Below are 24,755 nucleotides of genomic sequence, written 5' to 3'. Positions count from 1 at the left end.
TCAACTCATAGCAACTTCAAAACGCTTCTTTATTTAGAGGATGATGTCATATGTATATATTATTGGACGGAGAGGAGAGAAAGCAAGACGCAGTATTTAGCGGTTACACCTACAGCAGCAATTTTCTGGTCAAAAATACCAATCAATTACAGCAAGGGTTGCTTGACAAAAAGTCCAATAAATAGAAAAAGGAATCTGGCCTATTCTGATGTCAGTCTGGATCAGAGCAAAGCGGCACAGGTTTGATTTCCATCGTGAAGGCAGAGGGTTTCTTTAGAGCAGTAAAGTGGTCGGAGCCCCTTGGTCCCTGACAGATGTCATGGAAACGTTAATGTTACAACTACAAGTCCCACAGACTTTTTCACTAAGTCAAATCTGTAATTGCCAAGATAAGGCAGAGGTAAAATCACATTTATCTCCCCAAAATCTCTGAGAAAGGGGAAGCATACCGCTTACATGGAGCTAAGAATGAGGTGGATGTGAGGAAAATTTTTATTTCATTTTGACTTTGAAAGGAAGACTTCATATTTTCCAATTTCCCCAGATGTCTTGCAAGAGGATTTCACAAATAATGTAAAATGTTTAACTTCAAGCTGATTGAATGCTGTTTTTTTATGTGGTTTCACGATGCTCTTTGGGACTTGTAATTGACTTCTCTCCTCAAGTTATACAATACAGTGTTGTATTTTTCAGTTTTTGTCAATAAAGCAGTTTTTTTTTCAGCTAATTTGTACATATGGTTCAACCGGGAGAGTTTCATGTCCGTCCCGGTGTTGAAAAGCTCCAACAGTCACCTGACATGTCTATGGGCGAAAGGTACACAGGACTGTTGATGCAGGATTACGATCAGGTCGCTTGCACACATGATATGCCGTAGCTCCGCCCTTCCACGAAGTTCATCTTCTCTTAGAGGCGGGAAATAAAAAGGACGCGAGGGAGCAAGAAAGGCGATGAGTCGGAGGAGGAGGCACGGACGGAAACCTTGGTAACCATGTTAGCACCATGGAAGCTCCACCCGCTTAGAGAGGCATGCTGGGAAAAGAGGATGCGATGTTAGCTGTACATTAGTAGTATTAAGTATTTTTATCCAAACTGATTATTTTACAGTCGATCGCCATCAAGTGAGCATCAAGAGATATGAATATTAATAATTCCAGTATTTTACATTTGCGAAATCTGCTGGATCGCTTAACGGCAGATAAAAGCAGTTAGAGGGCGCTATTGTTCCAGAGCAGACAGCGGTAAAGCTCTCACAGTTTCTGCTGAACGGAGTTAAAGAATCACATCCGACACGTTTATCCTCTTTCAGGAAGGGTTAACAGTGAGGCTGATGGAAAATGTGGTCTTAATGTAAAGAAATACCGGCAGTAAGGATAACCTACTGGGAGACAGAAGCAACCAATCGGAGGTTCCGGTGGAAATGACTCAGCAGCCCTTCGTTAACGAGCTTCATTAAGGCTGCTCGGTTTAACGGCGTTAGCGATCCACTAGCAGTCCTGCGTAGCCCTCTCTAAGTCTTCATCCTGCTGCCTCGCCTCCTCTTCCTCCTCCTCTTCTTCTTCTTCTTCTTCCTCCTCATCTTGATCCTCTTTCTCGCTCAGTTCCTCTCCGATCACGTCCAGCCGTGCGTCCTGCCCGTTTAGCACGCCCTCCTCCTCCACCCTGTCATTATGAAGCCCCCCTTCCTGCAGCTGCAGCCGTCGCTCCTCCACCAGCATGAGGCGCTCCCTGACGCCCTCCGCTGCCGCCGCCGTGTCGCTGGGACTCCCAAAGTACTGCTCGGTCCTGAAACGACAACAATTCGAGTTAGGAGTTTGTATTGTATGAAGTGTGTGTGTGTCACATTATGGGGACTCACCTCCCATGTGGAATCAAAAAGCTGGTAAATCATTGAATTTTAGGGTTAAAAGCAGCAATATTTTTTATATTAACCATGGATCACATGACTACCTGTATGTGAAAGTAGTCTCTCGTATTGACAAAACAACAGAATTATCCCCGACTCTGCAGTTCCCCTCAGCTCAACGGAGCTTTAAAGCTTTTTTTTTTTTTACATTTGTGCTTTTATTGGACAGTCTAGCGCGAGGAGGCAGACAGTTGCCGTTATGTGGCATGCACAGTAACCATTCGGCTACCAGGGCACTCTGCTTTAAGTAGCTTTCAACGCATTGTTGTGATTTTACGGCCCACAAATTTACTGTTTTGGTTCACTCTAGCTGCTCTCATAGCAGCTGTTTTCAGCTATAAAGCTCTAAAAACCCACAGTACACTACCTGCTCAGCACCAGACAGCAGGCAGACACAATTAGAAACTAGCTGGTGAATATACTGGAACATTTAGCGGCTAAAGAGACAGATATTTTTCTCAGGAGTTGGTAGAGACCATAGACTGTATATAAGAAGTGGACGTAGTTACCGTGACCTAACCCATTGGTTTGTGGACTTCAGCTTTGAAGCCTTGAGTTTGTCATTTTGGCTGTCAACATCTTGGTTTTTGGTCGTCGCAATCTTGGGTTTTGCAACCCGGAGTGACACGAGAGGGTGGAGCTAAGTACAACTGAACACTGATTAAGACTCCCAGATGGGACAACACCGTGGTAGCGACCTGTCTCACTATCAAGTGAGAGGTAGGGTAATTTTATCAGACTTCTATACAATCAGACTTTTTTTGCCAACCAGATGAGTCGCCCCCTTCAGGCCATTAGAAAGAATGCAAGTGTGTGTGTGTGTGTGAGTGTGTGTGTGTGTAGGTACCCATCAGGGAAGATAACAGGCATGGTCAGTCTGTCCAGCAGAATTTTCCCAGTAGAGTCGACCTCATCCAGAGACTCTGGGTCCACACATTCCTGCTGTAACACCTGAAACACAGTAAAAACACAAGTAATTAAGACAAATTTACATTTTCAACGCAATGGTGTGCCAGCTTCCGTGTAAAATAGATTTCAGCTGCTTCTACTGTACAAGCCCACCAACAAGTGCACCCCGGCTGCACATGCCACATTTTTACTGCTGCTGCAACACCCGGCACATAATAAAAGGTCTCCCTCTTGACCTGTCTCACCCTCTCGGCGGCGGTGTGGAAGTTCAGAGCCAGCTCCAGTCTCTGCTGTCTCTCCTCACCGCTGACGCTGAACTGTTTCCAGACCCGGTTGAGTCTCGGCAGAGTGTCTCCGGACGAGCGCGTCGTACAGCGCAGAGACTGACAGAGGACGACGGTCGCCTGCAGCAGCTGACGGCCGTAATCGTATGTGCTCTGAAGGAAGAGACAGGAAGACAAGAGGCAAACAGAGAGACAGACTTATTGTCAGTCTTTTTGATCATTTTCAGCATTATTTCATATCTTAAAGTTGACAGGTTTACATTTTTATATGAGTAGTATCTGGAAGTGTCTCACCTGAGCGACGTCCACAAACTTCCTGTGTTTGTCCAACATGGTCCTGGTCTCCTGAGTGTCGTCGCCCAGTCGGACATGAGTCTTCAACAGGGCGTCCAACAGCTCGCCAAGCCATTCTACTGACTGAACACACACCGCATACACACACATAGCTGATTAATACAGGAAGGAGGTATTGTGTGTATGTATGTGTGTTTGTGTGTGGTGTTGTTGTTGTTGTGTGTCCTACCTGTAAAGCGTCTTCTTCACATTTGAACAGTTGGACCATCTGTAGCATCTTCAGCCTCCTCACGTCCACCATGTCCTCACACCTGCAACACCCAAAACACACAGTTAGTGGCAGAAATGAAAAAGTTTGCTCCGGCTGGTTGGCGGTGCTTGGTATTTCCTCAACTGATCTCAACATGGCTGCCGGGTCACAAACTTTCTCATTTTACAGCTAAACAGTACACTACAAGATGTTTCTGAAAACATTTGAGGCGAGAAATAGGCATTACAGTAACAGAATATTGATTCAAATTTGATCAGCGCTGCCTAGTATGACCATTTGATCGGAGCTTGCGAGTGATTGACAGCTGCACAGAGACAGCAGGCTCCAGATCAGCTCTGATTGGTTGTTTCCCTCGGGTCTGTGAAATCTTGCAGAGTAGGAGCACCAGAGTACACAGAGGCGCATGATTTTTTTTCAGATTACCTGTCTCATGTACTACTGTCAGGATATAGTGACCATTTTATAAAAATTTATTTTTTTTTTAAATCACATTTGCTCCAATTCTACCTGCTGCAGCTTTAAAGGCTTCATTCCCATGTCCTAACCAACAGTGTAAAGTGCTGGTACTGCCCCTAGAGGCCACAGTGTTCATTACAACATTAATGTGAAAGAGTTGGAAACAAACAACATACAGTACTGATGATTTGTCTATTCTTAGAGTCTCACCAGTAGTGGAGCTAAACATATAAAGTTTGTCCTGAGGGTGGCACTAGAGGGAAGGTCATGGGGTCATTAAAATATAAACAGTTCGTACTGTACTTCGTACAGGACATCGACCGATCGGGAGGAAAATGTCTGCACTAGCTTTAAAGGCCCTGATGCACCAAGCCGACAGTCGGCCGTCGGTGAGCGTCTGTCGGCCTAGTTTTTGCAGCGTGTCCCGCACTGTCGGATCTAGTCTGCCCGTGTCGGAGGTTTTTCGACCGATTCAGCATGTTAAATCGGCAGCGGAGGCCATCACTCTGATTGGCTGTTCAGCTTAAACCAATCAGTGCACGAGAAGAGAAACGGATGTGAGGAAAGCTAGCTAAAGAGTAAAGTCAAGAGGAAAAACACAGAAGGCTCGTCTCATTTTTCATCTTCATCTCATCTGATCATTTCAATACACGGATATTTTCACAGTGACATGGCCATCTAGAATGAATCGAAATGGTGAGTTAGAGTGGTGTGAAAATGGTCGACAGACGCCGATTTATTTCATGTATGTATCATAGCAACGGCTTGTACATCCACAGTCCTCGGTCTTCTGGTTTCCCTTTTTGAATGACGAATACAGACTACCGTCGCCTGCTGGTGTGGAGTTATTTCATCTCACGCAGACGCAAAACGTATGTGCTAACTGGCCGTTGACTGTAGTTTTTGCGGTGTGTTCAAGTGCAACTTTTTGGCCAAGACACAGGCAACGTGAGGCGACGCAACAGGCGGCCTTCGTTTTACACTTTTTCGAAAAATTAGAGTGACCTAATAAGTGGCGATTCACACTCTGCAGAGAGACATTGTTGCCGTTTCAAGCTTTGCTATACAAAATGAGTTTGATTGATTGATTATCGGTCTGACCGCGCAGTAAAGCTTGAAAGACTCATGGGAGCTGTAGTTGTGGAATTTTAGCAAAATACATGAGGGTCTCCAGGTGCTAAAATCTGATCATCTAGTTCAGTAATAGATACACATTTTATCTTAAAACTCATTATCATAACTCAGATTTTCAGAGAGCCTCAGATAGGAAACCCCCTCATGGCTACCTGCTGACCTCGGCTTTGAACAGAAAAAAAGAAGACGGTCACCTCTGCTTGCGGAGCTGCATCTCCTCCATCACAGTCTGGACGTGCTGAACGTTGTCCTGCTGTTCTCCAGCGGGACTCTCAACTGTTTCCTCCAGAGGCCATGACGGCTGGGTGCACACCTGCTCCATTAACAGCCCTCCCTTCTGACGCAGAGACCCAAGACCCGCCTCTGCATGGATGGGCGCAGACGTACATTTGATTTACACCACAAAAACAGCATTATTATTCTAAAAGCACATGCTTTATCAATTCAGAGCACGAACCGACGGTCTGCAGCTTCTCCTCCAACAGTTTGAGGTTTTGCTGAATCGAAGCTCCGTCAGCTGGAGCCACATCTGCACAGAGCATGCCCAGTAGACCGTCCAACTGCTGGGACAACTGCAGAGACGGACACAGAGCTTTAATTGCTCAGAATAAATCAGAGACGCTTTTATTTTCTTGCCACTTGCCCACATTCGGATTCATCCTCATCAGTTTGCTAAAAGTCCAAGAAATGGTGTTGTGTATTTTATATTTTTTCTCTTTTGATGGGGCTAGCAGTTTCCCTCTGCTTACAGTCTTTGTGCTAAGCTAAGCAAAACACGTGCTGGACATATCTCTGTACTGGATATACAAAAATGAAACTCTCTTTTTTACACAGCGCTGTTTCCAGTCTGAACATCCAGCACAAATAGCAGCTGATGCAGTCTGTGTGTGTGTGTGTGTGTGTGTGTGTGTGTGTGTGTGTATGTTACCTCCTGTGTGGAGCTGTGGAAGCCCTGGGCCGCCTGCAGGACGTTCTGTCGGCCCTCCAGCTGAGCTGCTTGTTGGTAGCAGACGTCGCTGAGCTGCTGCTGCAGCGCCTTCAGCTCCACCACCTCCTCCTCCTCCCCGGCACTGAGCAAGGCAGCGATCTGCTGGTTCAACTCCACATACACCGCAAACCACTCCTGTACACACACACACACACAGACACAAGATACAGAATCAGCCCAATGCTCACGTTTACCACCAGTGTAACTAAAATGGCTTTGTTCCCTCATAGGATACAAAACAGAACTAACACACACTCAAGTTGCCGGGTTTTTATGTGTACCTAGCTAAAACTAAAGCAGTCTAATACAACAGTCCAGCAATAAATGCTGACTTCATTAAGGTCATAATGTTCTGTTTTTGTTGAAACTGTTTTAGGGAGGTGTTGATTCAACTTTTAGTTTGTGGTGTATGGTGTATTTAGTCTACTCTGAGTGATCGGAAAAAAAAAAAATCAGTAAATATATCATGAAAAGGAATTTAAGAGAAAAGTTTGATATGTTGGGAAATACATTTATTGGCTTTCTCTTTAGCATTGAGACTAGAAACGGGGGGGGAAACAGCAGTAATTAATGAGTCTTGACTACAGGGTGTCACTTCTCCTGGCCAAGAAATGGAAATGGTCCTTTAATGTTTGTCATGTCAAGTTAAGGGTTGTTATTTCTGCAAGTCGGCTTACAACAACAGGGAAGACTTTTTTTAAATGATATCTTATCTATATTTTACCAGGATATTCCCATTGAGATTTAAAATCTCTTTTTTGAGAGAGTCCTGACCAAGACAGCAGCATAAAAAGTTTCACCTTACAAGCACACTTTTTCTGCTGATGATCATATCGTCACTTAAAGGATGTATGTAGGACTTCAAATGGGTAACAGCAGTCCAAATTTAAAACACTAAAACTGTGGCCCGTCTGCTCCGCTGGTGTGACTGATGGCAGTTAGCGTGTGTTATTATCATAGTGCTAGTTTCTGGCCAGCAGCAGCAGTCAGAATAACTTCACTGACTATTTGTCTCAAATACTTGCCGCCTTGATGACCCGGCGGTACATGGAGAGATGTGTGCCGAGGCGTTTCAGGTCGGGTAGAATCTAATGTTAACGTTATCTCTGTTGATCCAGTTCATTAGCTTGCTTCCATGGCTGAAGGCTGTTTGTATTCCAGGTTTGTTTCATATGTGGCAACGGGGTGTATAAATAGGCCGTGGACGGGATCAACACAGATCCAAAACAAAAACAGACGTTCTGGACCGGAATCGAAGTTTTAAAAGGAGAACATACTGGCTGTGGCACTTTTGTTTAAGAAATTCAGTATGTTTCCTTAATCTCTGATGACATATCGTGGTCATTTTATGATTTGTACAGTAAATATATAACACATTGGCCCTTTAAGCCACAACATGAAAGTGTCATGTGAAATGCATTAAGATGGAATTGGCTTCTGGCGACCTTTTCGCGGTCGAACTACAAACAGCAGGGTGGAAGAAAAAAAACACTCAGATCTGTATTTAACCCCAAATGTGATTCATCAATTTGTGGTCGTCACATGATGATGGCGTGTGTGTGTGTGTGTGTGTGTGTGTGTGTGTGTTTTCAAAGCGTTGCATTACACTGTGCTGGCTCTCGATCTCCTCGTGTTTCTGCTGCAGGGCCTGAGCCGCTCGCATCGAGTCTCCGATCGCCTGCTGAGTCTTCAACAGCTCTAAACCTGGACCCTGCAGCCAGGTGACAACCTGAGATAAAGAGAGAGAGAAAACACAAAATACAGACTAAGTTATCTCCTATAGAGGGAGGACTTGCACACTTGAGACACACGAAACATATTTTAAAACAGGACGGTCAAAATTGAGGCAGACCTTAAGAGTCAAGTTCCATAAAACGCTGCATCCTACATTTCTCATAACGCAACTTTTTCGATAGATCCTCTCTGCCCGGTAAATGCCCACATTCTTCAAACTCCATATACCAAGTTTGTAACACCGGTGGCCTGTTCAGAATGTGAAGTTTGACGTCTGATCTGAGACAACTTCATGTTTGGCCCTTTAAACTTTAAATTCAACTGATAAAGTCAGAAATTAGTGTATGAATTTCTCATCAAAAAAAGATCATTGTATTTTTTTAATAATTTTTCAAAAATAATTTACTGAATTTATTTAATTATCTAATAAAATAAATATTTGTATTTTCAACAATATTCACAATGTAAATTACAGCTATTTGTGATAACTCGTGGGTGTGCCTTGTTTAGTAGTGACCTCATGTTTCGTGGACATTTATATTGTTAAAAAAAAATTAGTCTGTTAAAAAGGCCATGTGTGTGTTTGTCTACTACAAAATAAAAGTATATACATTAACAGTGATGATGATTTTGTTGATGGGTTGATGAGTTGAGTTTGAAATATTCACCATAGTACTATACAGTATACAGTGACATCTGGAACGGGCATCCAGATGTGTGTGTCTGTGGTATCATGATTTAATTGTATTTATCAGGTCAGTGATGCCTTAAAGAGCTAACCCCCCCACGCACACACACACACACACACACAGTTCAATCCAGAACTAGGCCACCCCCCCCACCCAACCTCTAATCCTCCAGGCTAGCGACCGACATGGTGTGGTTCCCATGGCAACCCCAGGCTCATCTCCAAGACAGTGGTGTTACCCATGAGCCCCTGCGGCTGCAAGAGCCCCAGTAACCACAGTAGAGTCTACTTCTACATAAGTGCTGCTCACTGACACCGTTTCTGAGGGTCAAAGGTCAAAGACTGGATGATAAAAGAATCAGGGCAAGAGACTTTTAAAGACTCAGGACTGTAGCAATGTATACAGATGTGGAGGACATATACATCTGTACTCGATTCAGGAACACAAACTGCAGTTTAAAAAGGTGTATGAGGAGCAATTAACATTATTAAAAGAATAGTTCGACATTTGGGGAATAAGCTTATTCACTTTCTTGAGGAGAGTTAGATGAGATCGATATGAAGCTACAGCCAGCAGCCGGCTAACTTAACTGACCAGTGTGTAACACTTAGGGGGATCTATTGGCAGAAATGGAATATAATATTAATAAGTATGTTTTCAATGTATAATCACCTGAAAATAAGAGCCGTGTTTTTGTTACCTTAGAATGAGCCGATAATATCTACATAGGGAGCGGGATGCCGCCAGGCCAACCTGGTGTATTTCCCATAAATGGGTGGTCTATGGGTGGTGCTAACTTTGCACCTGCCATCTCCGTTGTAGAGAATTCGGGGAAACAAGGACACGTGCAAAACAACACATTACAGGGCAGGCTGCAGGAGCCTCCTACAGCTTTCCAAATAAAAGTGATTTTTTACAACACTTGTCTATAAGTCTAACGGAGAAGAAAAACAGAAAGTAGCCCACCTAGGACAGCTATTATAACCAACTAAATGGGGATCTACATCCGGGGCAACTTGCACACCGGTTTGTCTACATGTGAAACCTAGACAGGACACAGGAGGGAAACTGCTAATCTGGTTCTGTCTAAAAGTTAAAAAAAACAAAAAACAATCCACCTACCATTAATGTCTCAGTCTTGTTTTAGTCTTGCTGAATTTCACAGAAAAATAAATCAAAATCATGAATCATCCCCATGGTTGAAAAAAATAGAGACTTTAAAGGTCTTATTGATAACATTTTTACGTAGGTGAATATTAAAACATCCACAGAGCTTTTAGAAAGGTGCCGAATAAAAGTATGGCTTGTCCTGAAAAAAATAATGATAGGATTGTGAATTAATCATTTTAAAAATGTTGGCGGATCCAAATTGAATGTTTTGTTTATCTTATCAATAGCGCCTTTAATTCTGGCCAATAAGTGAAGCAAAACAGAGTTTACAAACTGTCGACACATCATTTACAGAGTGTCCACACACCTGTGTGCATGTGCGTGTTACCTGCATGACCTTGGCGTGGATCTCGTCCAGCTGGGTGCGTTTGTTTCGCTGCCGGCAGAGCTCCTGGTATCTGGTGTACTGCTCCCTGAGCGAGTCCAGCAGCTTCATCACCTGAGGCTGAGCCAGCAGCTCCTCGTCCATGGGACACCAGGCTGGACCTGGAGGTCAGAGGTCAGAGGTCAGAGAGAGGTCAGGCAGAAGACCTGTAGGGGTTATAGTCCAGGACGTCTCCTTATCTCTGTTATAATCGTACAATAAGGTACCTGCAGTTGTTCCTTTTCAGGACATTAAAGGAACAGTGTGTAGCATTTTGGGGAATCCATTACCAGAAATGGAATATAATATTTACAATGTTTTCATTAGTGTATAATCACCTGAAACTAAGGATCATTGTGTTTTCGTTTCTTTTAAAATGAGTCCTTCCTATGTTGCTCCGCCATGTTTCTGCAGTAGCCCACAACGGACAAACCAAACACTGGCTCTAGAGAGAGCATTTTGTGTTTTAAAGTTACCTGAAGGCCAGCATAGTTCTCAAACACACTTGTGAAACTACGGTAACGTGACCTGCAAAACCGTGGTACCGCAAACCGCCGTCTGACTTCCGTTGCTCCTAACGTAGTGTTGTTATGGTAAGGATGACCTTTGAGCGAGGCGAACAGCGTTACCGCGGTTTAGCACTCACGTTATTGCAGTCTTGGAAAGGGAGGAAGTGAGCGTAGGGGTAACTCAGTCGGTTGCAATCTGCAACCACACCACTAGATGCCACCAAATCCTACACACTGTACCTTTAAAAGTATTGTTTTAAGCAGGTTGTCTGACAAAAGGTGTGATTTAGACGTCTGTCGCTCGTACGTCTCGTGAAAAAGATCGCTACATGGTCAAATGAATGTGGACGCTCAAACATTGCGGCCTCTATGTGATTGCTGAACATGTCATTCCAAAAAAACATAGGCATTAATCTGCTGCTATAACAGCATCCACTTTCAGACTTTCCACCAGATTTTGGAACATGGCTGCAGAGATTTGCTCCCATCGGCCACAAGAGCATTAGTGAGGTCCAACACTGATGTTGGGTGATGAGGTCTGGCTCACAGAGACACAGAAACAGACAGAGGTCACTGTCACAGCACCTAGAACTCTAGCAGTCTACACAGTAGGGCTGTCCTGAATACCATTTTTTGGGGCTACGAAGCTTCGGTGAGAAATATTCTAATGTATTTGAAGCTTCGGGAGAGGTTCTGTTTCAGTAACCAGGACAGTGCCACTACCGCAATACTGTACATACACAAGTGATATACGTCTCTCAGACATTCGAATACTGATTTGGAGGTCGATTACCATGGCGGCGGTCAAAGCTTTGAAGCATCTGGGTCAGCCCTACTACGCAGTACCCTCATATACTGCGTCATACTGTAGTACCCTGTATACAACTTCAGCTGTCCATCTCCAACAACAGCTCAGAGAAAGAAAATTGCACAAAAACAATACAGACAACATCCATTCATTCATTCATCTATCTTAAACTGGACCAGCACAGTGACACCTGAATGACTGACAGATGCTTCCTCACCTCCCTGTCCTCTTTCTCCCTCTGAGCCGTTAAAACGACGCTGCTGCAGCTCCGACAGCAGCTCATGACCTGCAGACAGACAGGGGTAGGGGGGAGTTGAGATTTTAAAAGTCCGTTATAAAAGCATCTGAAACAATAATGTGACAATAAGTGTTTGTGTACATGCTGTTATATTATGAAAGGAGCTGGTAGAGGGAGGAGGGTGGTACCGCAAACAAAGACTCCTTTCACCTCTGCCCAACAACACAGACACAGGCTGCTCAGTACAGTGAACACTAGCCAGCCAGCCAGCCAGCCAGCCATCCATCATTCATCCATCCTTAGTGTCTATTTAGCTCCAGGTCTTGTGTGTGGTGGCAGCAGACTAAGTATCCAAGACCTCCTTCTCTCCACCATCATCCTCCAGGTCAGGGGTGAACCCAGACAGACACTCTGACAAGGAGAGTTAGCTTGGCTGCTATTCTTTCAGTCACTCACTACCCAGAGTTCATGACAACAAGTGAGAGTAGTTGTGTACACAGTAAGCAAGTAAGTAAAGTGGAAAATAGGGTGCTGGTTAGGTTATTATTTTGACTGTATGAGCTTTTATTTTCTTTGCACTGTATTGCGTGGGTGGAAAAAAACTATTTTTTTATATTTTCTTTGAGCACAGGAGATGATATTTAAAGGGATCGTTCGGGTGTTTTGAAGTGGGGTTGTAAGAGGTACTTCTCCATAGTCAGTGTATTACCTACAGTAGATGATGGTCAGTGTGCCCCCAGTTTGGGGAAGCAGACCAGAGTACCGACATGTGAGCAAAGCAATGTACTGCTGTGGACAGGGCAGCAGCAAAACATATTTTAGTCTCCTAAAAGAAAGGCTCACCTAAAAAAAAAAAAAATCATATAATATGATATATAATATAGTAGTTTATTAAGTGTATTGTATATTTAGGATATTTTCACCGCTTTACCTTGCCATCAGACAGCCCTTTCTGATGGGGAACTGAAGCCGTTGTATCCATCTATGCTCTCACCAAAACCGCCAGACTCCATTGAAAAAAAACTGTAATTTTACTTCGTAGAACATGCGGGTTGCTGGTCTTCCGCTGCCTTGATCGGTTAGTTTGTTTGTGCTATTGTGTGACTTTGGTGAATTCGAACTAATCAAAGTCACACAATAACAAAAACAAACTAACCGCCTACTGTTTTTTTTTCAGTGGAGTTTGGTTACTTTGGCGAAAGCTTATATAACAGCTTCAGTTCCCCGTCGGAAGCAATGACTGTATAGCTGTCTGACGTCAAGGTAAACCAGTCAAAATATTCTAAATATGGCGTACACTTCAAATGACATTGATTCTTTTAGGTAGGCCTTTCTTTGAGGTGGCTAAAATATGTTTTTGCTGCCGGGGATGTCCACAGCAGTACATTGCTTTAATTCTGTGCGGTAACTCCTGTGTGCTTCTTCAAACTGGGGGTGTGCCGACCGTCATCATACTGTAGGTAATACACTAACAATGGATACATACCTCATATAGCCCCACTTCAAAACACCCAAACCATCCCTTTAAATCAGTGGTCTTAAAGGAGGGGTTGGGGATGGGTCTCAGACATGAGACCAACATGTAAAATTGTCATCACATTTAACGACGTGCATGTCTGAAAGGAGCTTCAATGAGAGGAGATGATATTTACCGGTCTGAAGGACAGTCTCGGGGTCAAAGGATGGCAAAAGGGCGCAGTCAGCTGATCTGCAGAGGACAGAGAGACACACAGCTCTGGATTTCATGTCTACTGTTAGTACACTTTAAACTGTAGCTGTGTGTGTGTGTGCGTGCGTGCGTGCATGCGTGCGTGCATGCGTACTTCTCCTTGTCCACAGTGCTGCTCTTGTCACTGTCGTTGATAATCGACAGCTCGTCCAGCAGTGATGTCGACTCCCTGGTGAACTTCTCAAAAACCTGCAACAAATAAAACAAACGTAAACAAACATGCTCAGACCTGGCGCCAGGTTACTATGGCAACAAGCTTCTTCATTTTTTTTAAGTTGTACAAATATCAAATACATGAATTTATCTAAAATAAAACACTGACCAGTCTCTTGTTGAGCCAGTCGTTGTGATCGTAGTCCAGACTTCCCCCAAAATCATCCGTCAGCTGACAGGGTTCAATGTAACGAGTCAACTTATTGGCCGAAACCAGGATCACCTGACAGGAAGCACAGAGTCAAATTTGAACCTTTAAGTATAAAAGAGACCCAAAACCCACACTAACAACACAGTATGAAAGAGTTCATAGCATGAACTCTTTCATTAAGATCAAATATTCACAGTTGGTGTTATTCTTGTTAATTACACATCTATATGATTTAGAAATTGAGCAAAATGTATTATAATATTTATAATAATTCTGGTCAGTTTGAAGGACAATGAAGAACAAAAGACTAATCCAACTCTAAAATTCATAAGCATTTTATGGAAATGTTTTACTTCAACATGCAGGTTGGTCCCTGTGTTCTATCTTTAGGGAAAACACAAGCAATGGTTCACATACAAACATTTTATATGACCTCCACAGATCTTCAAATAATTCATATTTCCCCAAACAGCACATATTGATATTACTGACATACGTGTATCTTTTAAAAGCTTTCCTCTGACATGTTTCAATACATTGAAGCATATATAATGCAGTGAATGATGGGTAGTCATAATCATGGTGACAATGGTTGCTTTTCATTCTGCAAATTATGCTTCCTCGCCTCTCTGCCCTCCAGCCAAGTGACCCAAAAACTGACCGAGGTCTGAAATAACAGAGGATGTTCCTAAACATGAAATGTGTCTCGGATTATGCGAGGAGTGAAAAGACCCCAACACCCCTTTGGATCAGAACCTGTTTATTAAGTGGTCAGCTGATCTGATGGAAGTATAAAAGGAGCGGCCAGCTGGAAGTAATAATATTAGGGCTGTCAAAGTTAACGTGATAATGATAACGCATTAATGCAACTTGCGGTTTTTAGGTTGGAGCGGGCTCAGTTTTGAAGCTAGAGTGAAGATACTGGTAACATATGAAACTAGAAAACCTAAGGAATCCATTAATATTGCACATCAATATTCTATTGTCTGTTAAATAACGCTCCAAACTTACACTAAATTTTGGCAGGGAAAAACTGGCATGGGGTCCCTTGTCCTCTGACTTCAAGATATGTGAATGAAAATGGGTTCTATGGGTACCCACAAGTCTCCCCTTTACAGACATGCCCACTTTATGATAATCACATGCAGTTTGAACAAACTAGGAAACAGGTTTGTCACAGCTGTTAAATAATAATAATAATAATAATAACAACTGTATATATATTTTTTATCACGCTGGTATCGGTACTCTGTATCAACCAATACCACAGGTTTGGGAATCGGTATCGGGAAGGAAAAAAATGGTATGGGAACATCTCTAACAGTTGATATGATATGCGTAATGAGTAAGTGCTGTTCCTTCATCCTCGGAAGAGAATAAGGAATAATAAGTGGTGAGGAGCCACGTTGGGCAAATGGAAAGCACCCCATTATGCATGCACGTAGCTTTGATGCAGCTCGGATACATTACCTCTGGAGCCCTGCTATTGGTTGTTTTCGTTTTTGAGAGAGGGCATTATGGGAAGACATAATTATAGTCCCTCCCTTGTTTTCTTAAGACTTAGGAGTCACTGCAGTCAGCACTGAAAAATCATACTGAGACTTCTTTAAACAAAGTTTCATCTACTTTTTAAGTTTAGGACCATTTTCAAGACAGTTTCTTAGATGTTTTATACCAGCGCTGATCACAGATTACATAGCAGCTTCAGTCCACCAACCCAACAGAGTTGGATCACAAGACAAACTTCTCCTTCAGCCTCCCAGACCGCTTTCTAAATCTGGAGATAAAGCATTCGGTGTTCTTTAACAGCCTGCGAGCTGATCTTCTAAATGAGCTTCAAATTTAGACGTTTGCCAGATTTTTTTGCATTTGTATGAAAGGTAGCTTTACAAATAAACAAGGACAGTCAGACAGCTGGTAGTGAGTCGTTCTTCCAGCTGTCACTGCAGCAGATGCTGTCAGAGAAATTGGACTCAACTCGGCGTGTATGTGTGTGTTTATTTAAATGTGAGGCCAGACTTTAGAGCAGCTGTACGACACCCACCCCGCTGTGACTTCCACACACACTCCATAGTTTAGATGAGTCACATTTCAAGACAGTAGCTGGAATATCACTTCGAACAGCTGTATGTGTGTATGTGTATTAAAATAGTGAAGAAGATGAGCGCTCTAACAGATTTAAATAATAAAATAACAATCCCAGCAAGTCATCAATCATTAGCAAGTATTTCATCATTCAAATATACTTATAGTTGCTGTTCATTAGCCGACTCTTAAACGTCGGAGTCTCCTTGAATACACTAAATGTTAACCGTGATAGATCATTTGTTATCAGCAGCAACTTTCAAGTTGCTAAACACCCACCAACTTGCTCCAGTTACCGTGGCAACAACTATAGAGCCAACATGGCTGCAGAAATCTGGGTCAGAGCGACTACCGATCTCTGTCAGTAAAACCATCTGTTGTAATAGAGAACGAGGTTGGGCAAAAATCACAACACTCAAACACACACACCCAGTCCATCGACCCTGGCTCAGGTTTCCAGCAGGACGGATAATGATGCTCAAGGTTATCATAACTGGCTCAGAGTGTACAGTCCGTTTGTCTCTGAGGTTATTTCAAAGTTAAAAATAAAAACTGGTCGTCATTCAGAAGACATTTAGACGTGATGGTCAATAATATGGAACCCTTTACTATCTGGGGAAAGGAGGCCAAAGAGTGGACCAGAAGAGTTCTCCGTAATTCTGTCCCACAACAGTTAATCTCGTTGTACATCCGTAAAAAAAAATCATGGTAATCCATCCAATAGTTGTTGAGATGTTTAAATCCGGACCAAAGTCGTGGACCAGCCAGCTGTCTCTAGAGGCCGTGCCACTAGCATGACTAAACTAGAATTAGGGCCTTGTGGTTGTATGCCTCCGCCCAACCAGTGTAGTTGCAGTTTACATCCTATTCATAGGCGCAGTTTGAACTTTAAAGTCAGGGGTTCACAAAAAAACATCTAGAGGGAATGTGATGTGTACAACGTAGAGAAGTCTAATGTATTGGGATGTGTGTAGCTTGAATATTACACCCGTTTTATTTGTACACCCTCATCAGTGACAAAATCAGTTTGATCGCATTGTTTTCTATTTAAATGAACTAACTGGCCACGGGCGACGAAGTGCTGCATAGCGCGCCATTTTGAGCTGAACTTTTGTCAGACACCCTGTTTCTATTTATTCCTTATTCCAACGGATGAGGAACGACGGATTCATAAAGCTGAAATGAGGAGTTATCTGATACGATATCTCCTCATTTCACTATAAACACCTAAATAAGGATGCAGCTAGCTGGAGGGAGATCAGCAGGAAATCACCTGAAAGTTTACATACGCTACTGTTGGCTACATTGTTTGTCATTTTCATTAAATATCACATTTTTTTTAAAACACAAACGTCAGAAGAGAGCAAGTACTACTCATCCATCTTTTAAGTGGTTACGTCTCCAGTCTGATCTGGAGCTAACAGATGATAGGAACGTGGTTTGTTTACATGACGTAACAGAAGTGCATATTTAACGGATTCAGTGTGGACAGAGAGTGTCTGATGTTATTAGGCTATAAGTAAATAAAAAGACCACAAATCTATCTTCTTATCTTGGTAGTTTCTGATTCTGTCTATAAGAAGACACAATAAGGGCGATATTATTCATCATTACAATAAATTATTAGCTCTATGTTATTATAAAAAAAATATAGATGCATTTCTAGGGGGTTCAGTGAGCCCCCTGAACCAACGCAAACTGCATCTGTGATCCTATTAGACATTTATGTGAAATTGTCACAATTAGCATATGAATTACTGAGTTCACAGTGACCTTGATCTTTGACCACCAAAATCTAATCAGTTCATTCTTGAATCCAAGTGGATGTTTGTGCCAAATTTGATGAAATTCCCTCAAGGCGTTCCTGAGATATCGCATTCACGAGAATGGTACGGACGGACGGACAACCCGAAAACATAATGCATCCGGCTACCGGCGCGGAGGCATGAAAATTACAAAGTTGGTCCCTCTGTTGCCCTTTTAATGTCATACTGTAGATCTTCAATGTCACAATTTCAAAACACAGTGGAAACACGGGGAAAAACCACACACTATTGCCTCCGCACGGCTCTCAACATGGCGACGGCTGAGCCGTTGGCTCGCAGCTAACGGTGCTAACAACGCTAACAAAAGGGTGGGTGTTACGTTTCCGTGGGGTACACTCACATGCACTAAAGCCATGCACGGCCAGCCCAGCTATGTCAACAAAGCACGACTAAAGTTGGATTCCAACACACACAGAGGGAGAGCGACTTCATTCTCTGCTCAGGTAGACATTACTCCTCTATATCTTTACATAACAAATAGTTGTTTGCTGCTATATTAATGCTCTGGATATCGTATAGAGAACCTTCAAGTTCCCACAGTGGGAAAGGCAACCAAACCCAACACAATGATTTCAGGTCGACCAGAGATGCTTTTCTGGACTGTACCTGAACTCAGTGACCGCTTTCACACTTTCACATCTCTTGAAAAATAACCTCAGATTGAGAAAACCTCTGTGATTGTTTGAAGTGAAGTTCGTGTTAGACAGACAACAAGTCTTTTGTCAAATCAGGTAAGAATTTTCAAAATCCACAAAGACCTCTAGTCCCAAAATCATTTCAGTTACCTCTCAGCGCCGGAGAGGGAGCTCAGTGAGCACTAATAAAACTCTTTGGTTTGCGAGCAGAGGCTGAGAGACTCACCTCGAAACCCAAGCGGTCTTTCTCCTTCCAGAAGCAGAAGTGTGTGACCTTCTTATCCCAGAATTCATCTGGCTTCACCACGCAGACCAGCGACACCTCGGCTGGAATCACATTCTGAAACAGCATCAATAGCATCATCATCATCCTCAGCTTTTAAACATCCTGCCAATTAATAATGTAATTTATGTCATTATTGGGATCCATATCATGCGTTTGTACCTGCAACATGAGCACCACAGTCTTCACAATGTTCCACTGAGACTTTCGTCCGTCCACGATAACGGTGAAACCCCGGGCCTTACACTTCTTACTGAGAGAGGGAGAGAGGAGGCATTTTATTGGATATCATTCAAACTATAAACAACACAAACAAATATTTACATGCAGGGTTTCCTGTTCATGCAGCATTTGGGTTGCACATCCATACCGACTTAAAATACAAGTTTGTTGTATCCCTTCTTTTCCACAGTTGGTGTATATATTGAGATGAGTCTGAAGGCTGCTTTAGGTGTAACAGAGTGGTGCATTTATGTCCGTTTAGTTAGATTGGAGAAATGAGTTCCCAAATCAGAAGTTAGCTTTCGAATGCAATGCTGTTTTAAAGCTGGCACTTCCGAACACTAACAGACTATAAACCATAAAGACAATTTATTTGCAAGGATGATTCAAGTTCATCACAACTTGGTTCTTATATTTGTACTAGGGCTGTCAAAGTTAACGCGATAATAACGCATTAACGCAAATTTGTTTTAATGCCACTAATTTTTTTAACACATTAAAGCAATCCATCTTTCGGAGGTTGTAGTGGGCTCAGTTTTAAAGCTAGAGTGAAGATACTGGTATCCTATGAAACTAGACCTAAATAAACCTAAGGAATCCATTGGCACCAACCATGTCATACTAGCTTGTTGGTCAGGAGGCTAAATAACGCTCCAAACCGCTTCAAAGGGGTCCCTTAACGTCTGACCGCAAGATATGTGAATGAAAATGGGTTCTATGGGTACCCAGACATGCCCACTTTATGATAATTACATGCAGTTTGGGGCAAGTCATAGTCAAGTCAGCACACTGACAGCTGTTGTTGCCTGTTGGGCTTGAGTTTGCCAGGTTATGATTTCAGCATATTTCTTTATGCTAAATGCAGTACCTGTGAGGGTTTCTGAACCATATTTGTTGTTGTTTTGAGCTGTTGATTAATTTCCAATAATAAATATATACATACATTTGCATAAAGCAAGCATATTTGCCCACTCCTATGTTGATAAGAGTATTAAATACTTGACAAATCTCCCTTTACGGTACATTATGAACAGATACAAAATGTATGATTTATTTGCAATTAATGATGGACAATCATGCGATTAATCGCAATTAAATATTTGAATCGATTGACAGCCCTAATTCGTACATTGGGATATAATTTCAGTTATGATAACATTGCACTCGGCCAGTCGGTGCTGTGTTCTCGGGTCAATGTGATCATAACCAATACAAACCACATCTAACAAAACTACTACAAAAATAAGACCTGAAAATATGGTATTTGCCTGAATGTATTGACCTTTTTTTCTGGAAATTATGTTAGTACAAATTGGGATCATATTATTTTGGAGAAGACATTTTTCACTGCATCAGACATTCTTTTTGAAAGGAGAGTGTAACACCAGCTCCAACAGAGAGTGTTGCATCATGAGTTGATTGTGGCCTTGATGCTCCTTGTTTTTATGAAGCCCAGTTTAACCAACAGGCATTTCAAACAGCTTGTGTAATGTGCTTTGGAGGAAAATAAATTCCTGCCAAGTGATAACAAGTTGAAAGCATCTGCAGACATCTTTACTGCAGAAATGAAATCATCTGTCAAGCTGCCAAAAATGACTGCTGTCAGAGAACGTCATGATGTGGAGCGCAAAAAAAGACTGAAATATACAAACAACCAGAAGATTTATCTTATAATCAGGGTCGTCTGATATTCGGGCCAATACGATAAGACCCAAGTTGTAATAAACTCGAATCATCCTTTAAGCCTTTTATAGCTGAACATGCTGGATTCAGGCACTGGAGTACAGATCCAGCAGCTCTTCGGTGACGAGTTAACTCCAAACTTACCTGGGGATGCTGAGCAGGTAGTCCAGTGTGGCGCTGAGCTCCTCCATGCTGGTCTGATCTGAACTGAGAGGGATGGTCAGGATCAGACCACTGCGCCGGTCTTTGCCCCCTGAAGAGAGACAGACCATCTGATTACTGACCAAACTGCCCGTAAACTGAGATCATATAGTCCTCACGTGTAGACATGTTATCTCATGATCTCTCTGTGTGTGTGTGTGTGTGTGTGTGTGTGTGTGTGTGTGTGTGTGTGTTTTACCTGACAGAAAGGCCAGTTTCTTCTTGAGGATGGGGAGCATGTTGGTCGCTTCCACGATGGCGTTGGACATCTGTAGACACACATACTCATCAAAACTTGAAAGGAGGAAGGTTCAAATTTCTATCTAAGTCTATCAGAAAATGACATTCACATGTTCATATGTATATTTACACAGTTTTTGGTTGCTGTCATTTTTCCTTCTGTAAGACACTCGTCCACAGGCTATTCAGTCACTAGTCCACAATCTCAGTTACTAGTCCACAATGTCATTCACTAGTCCAAAATGTCCGTCACTAGTCCACAATGTCAGTCACTAGTCCACAATGTCAGTCACTAGTCCAAAATGTCAGTCACTAGTCCACAATGTCAGTCACTAGTCCACAATGTCAGTCACTAGTCCACAATGTCAGTCACTAGTCCACAATCTCAGACACTACTCCACAATCTCAGACATTAGTCTACAATCTCAGACATTAGTCTACAATCTCAGTCACTAGTCAACAATCTCAGTCACTAGTCCACAATCTCAGTCCCTCGTCCACAATCTCAGACACCAGTCCACAGTCTCAGTCATCAGTCCAAAATCTCAGTCCCTGGTCCATGGGCTGAGACACAAGTCCACAATCTCAGTCACTAGTCCACAATCTCAGACAACAGTCCACAATCTCAGTCCCTCATCCACAGGCTGAGACACAAATCCAGTCCACAATCTCAGTCACCAGTCCACAATCTCAGAAACTAGTCCACAATGTCAGAGACAAGTCCACGTGCTCAGAGACTGGTCCACAATCCAGTCACTAGTCCACAATCTCAGACAACAGTCCACAATCTCAGTCACCAGTCCACAATCTCAGAGACAAGTCCACGTGCTCAGAGACTGGTCCAAATGCTCAGACACGGGTCCACAATCCAGTCACTAGTCCACAATCTCAGTCACTAGTCCATAATCTCAGATACTAGTCCACAATCTCAGTACCTCATCCACAATCTCAGACAGTAGTCCACAATCACAGCTTTGTTTACTACCTGACTGACTGCTCAGCTGCCAAGCACACTGCAAGTCAACACAGGAGTATGAGTCATATAACAGGTGATAAACTCAACTACTATAGGGTCACTCGCTACTAAACACTATAGCAGCACACATTACAAACCTCCGCTGAAGTATCATATGAATATTATAGAGACAGCTCAGTGATTTTCCATGAGGATTTTCTCTCCGCTGGCATTTCTCCCAACATATTCAGACTCTTGGCTTCATGTTCAGATCAGTCTGTGATTTACTGTCTCTGTCATCAGTGTGTTTAGCTGTCAGTCAGTTTATATTTCTGTCAATTGATTGTTATTTTAGTTAAATAATCAACAGATTAATTGATGATGAAAACAACTGCTAGGTGCAGCTGTAGTTTTAACTTGAAACCAATACAGAAACCCGCCTGTTTTCTCCATTTTACAATGAATATCTAAATACAGATGTTGGCTTAACATCTGTGTTTGTTTCAACCCTCGCTCTGCACTTTGCTGGTTTAAATTACCATTGTTTAATCGTTCAATGATACCGGATATTGTATCATCATCTTGTGTTGGTAGGTGGATTTTGTTGCCTTTGGACGGAGCCAGACTAGCTGTTTCCAACTATTTCCAGTCTTTATGCTAAGCTGATTGTCTCCAGCTTCATATTTAACAACAGACATGATGTCAACCTTCTCATCTAACTCTCAGCAAGAAAGTGAATAAACGTATTTCTTTTAAAAATATTTCAGTCTTACCGTGCATTTGTTGTTTCATTGTCTTTTGTGTTTATTATATTATTAATCTTACCGTTCAGTTCATCATAACTCATAATTAGGGACACAGTAGCCGGTGAACCGCACTTTGATACTGTACATGCGCTGAAGCATCAATTGTACTTTAAACATCTTTTTATTACATTGTTTCTACTTTTACTTTGTTTTTTAGTATGTGTGTATGCATAGTGTATTTATACCATACTGTATATACCATACCATACCATGTATATTGAGCATTTCAGGCACAACATCTTTCGTAATCTTATCCTGACACACCTTTGTGTGTGATTCTCTTTATTAAAGCTTTGGAGTAATGTTATGTCCATGGCCGTCATGGTTGTATCGTTCAGTTCTCCGATCATTCTTTGATGCTCCTTTTTTTTAAACTATTCAAGACCTTGAAAACCAAAGTCAAGCCAAAGTTGTAACAGTTTTGTTTATTTCACATGAGAAATGTATGGATTTTTTTTTTTGTCTGTGCTCTTCTCACTGTCTTGAAGTGATTGGGGATCTAAACAAGATGTTACGTTCACCAATCAGGACTTAGCAATATACAGTATTTGAATTTTACAGGGGTTGTTATGTTGTTAATCAAATTGGAGTCCTGATGAAGCAAATTAGCTGAGTATTTTAGAGTTGAACTAATACATTAAATTAAATTAAACTAAATGTTTTTTTTCCCCCATAGTTTAACTTTAATTGTTGCTTTTTTTTTAGTCATGAATATTTATTTATTATTATAGAGAAATACTCAAAACCAAGACACCAAGTTTTCAGGGGCTTTAGTATTTTAGCTTTTTTTAATGTTTACTTTTATATTGTTACTGAACATGTTTATGGTTTGTGTTCTACTACGCTCTAATTACATTGTTTGATACAACTGTTTTATTAATTACTGTTATTATTATCATCATTAGTAGTAGTAGTTTTATTTATTACTGTTATTATTATTATCATTAGTAGTAGTAGTTTTATTTATTACTGTTATTATTATTATCATTAGTAGTAGTAGTAGTGGTAGTAGTTTCATTTCTTACTGTTATTATTATCATCATTAGTAGTAGTAGTTTGATTTCTTACTGTTATTATTATCATCATTAGTAGTGGTAGTAGTAGTAGTTTCATTTATTACTGTTATTATTATTATCATCATTAGTAGTAGTAGTAGTTTTATTTATTACTGTTATTATTATCATCATTAGTAGTAGTAGTAGTAGTAGTTTCATTTATTACTGTTATTATTATTATCATCATTAGTAGTAGTAGTTTCATTTATTACTGTTATTATTATTATCATCATTATTAGTAGTAGTGGTGATAAATGAGTGTGGTTCCTGCAGCACCAGTCAGTGTTGCTGCAGAGCTTCATCCTCCTCCTCCTCAGCCTGCGGCCTGGCTGCAGCAGCAGGACGGCTCGGCTCGGCCCGGCTCGGCTCGGTTAGTCTCGGCTTGGTTCGGCTCGGCCCACAGACACAATGACCTACATTCATACAGCTGCTGCTGCGGCTGCTGCTGCGTCTCTAAACCTCCCTAAACCTCAGCCTCCATCCACTCAGTATCGACAACTTTGGGATCAATCAACAATAAGTAGTATTGGTCCGGCGGGTTTTCTTACCTTTCACTCAAATCTGCAGCATTTTTGTGTCCCGATTCTTTCTCTCCCTGTCCTCCTGTCCTCTTCTTCTCCTCCTGTGTCTCTCCTTCTCTTCTGCAGCTCTTCCTCTCCTCCTCCTCCTCCTCCTCTTCTTTCTCCCCTCAGGCTAGTTTATCAGCAGATATATTCAGTCTGTTTTCCATGAAACCCTGAAGATCTCAGCTCGCTCTCCGTTAGCTGGGAACAACAGTGGAAACACACACTGGGAGCAGGCGGTGGAGCTCGCTGCTCTGCGCAACCGCAGTGGAGACCAATAAAAGATTACGACTTCCGGTAAAGCGACATTCCAAAGTAAAAGCTGGAGGAACACGTTTCACAAGAAAAGCTGCA

At 42.1% G+C, this 24,755-nt stretch overlaps 1 protein-coding gene across 2 annotated transcripts; it reads right to left on the bottom strand.

Moving 5' to 3' along the window:
* Positions 1-10: 10 nt before the first annotated feature.
* Positions 11-24,684, bottom strand: sestd1 (SEC14 and spectrin domains 1). 2 transcript variants are annotated; one of them, XR_005209429.1, is made up of 20 exons: positions 24,387-24,684; positions 20,982-21,051; positions 20,726-20,834; positions 18,839-18,929; positions 18,620-18,733; positions 13,806-13,919; positions 13,578-13,672; positions 13,407-13,462; positions 11,734-11,802; positions 10,164-10,321; positions 7,849-7,971; positions 6,183-6,377; positions 5,712-5,826; positions 5,449-5,617; positions 3,623-3,704; positions 3,394-3,516; positions 3,061-3,252; positions 2,754-2,857; positions 1,383-1,785; positions 11-1,032 (listed from the first exon to the last, which is right to left on the bottom strand). XR_005209429.1 is itself a non-coding variant. In XM_037788871.1 (19 exons), the coding sequence occupies exons 2-19, from the start codon at positions 21,049-21,051 to the stop codon at positions 1,488-1,490; spliced, it is 2,277 nt and encodes a 758-aa protein (XP_037644799.1). In that variant the 5' UTR covers positions 24,387-24,683; the 3' UTR covers positions 11-1,487. The 2 variants fall into 2 exon arrangements, 1 of the variants encoding a protein (XP_037644799.1); XM_037788871.1 differs by having other exon boundaries at positions 11-1,785; positions 24,387-24,683.
* Between the last annotated feature and the right edge of the window lie 71 nt (positions 24,685-24,755).

This window comes from Sebastes umbrosus, chromosome 13 (assembly GCF_015220745.1).
Source record: "Sebastes umbrosus isolate fSebUmb1 chromosome 13, fSebUmb1.pri, whole genome shotgun sequence".
NCBI classification, from domain to species: Eukaryota; Metazoa; Chordata; class Actinopteri; order Perciformes; family Sebastidae; genus Sebastes; species Sebastes umbrosus.
Note: the sequence above shows the minus strand (reverse complement) of the source record. Positions and strands in the feature narration are given on the sequence as shown.

What these genes read in the sequence shown, in the direction of transcription:
- sestd1 (XM_037788871.1), bottom strand. Translation starts at nt 21,051, where the DNA reads ATGTCCAACGCCATCGTGGAAGCGACCAACATGCTCCCCATCCTCAAG. An exon ending in AGTTTGTGGACGTCGCTCAG is followed by an intron (nt 3,253 to 3,393) that starts GTGAGACACTTC and finishes CTCTTCCTTCAG; the next exon opens with AGCACATACGATTACGGCCG. An exon ending in CCTGTTATCTTCCCTGATGG is followed by an intron (nt 1,786 to 2,753) that starts GTACCTACACAC and finishes TTGTCGTTTCAG; the next exon opens with GACCGAGCAGTACTTTGGGA.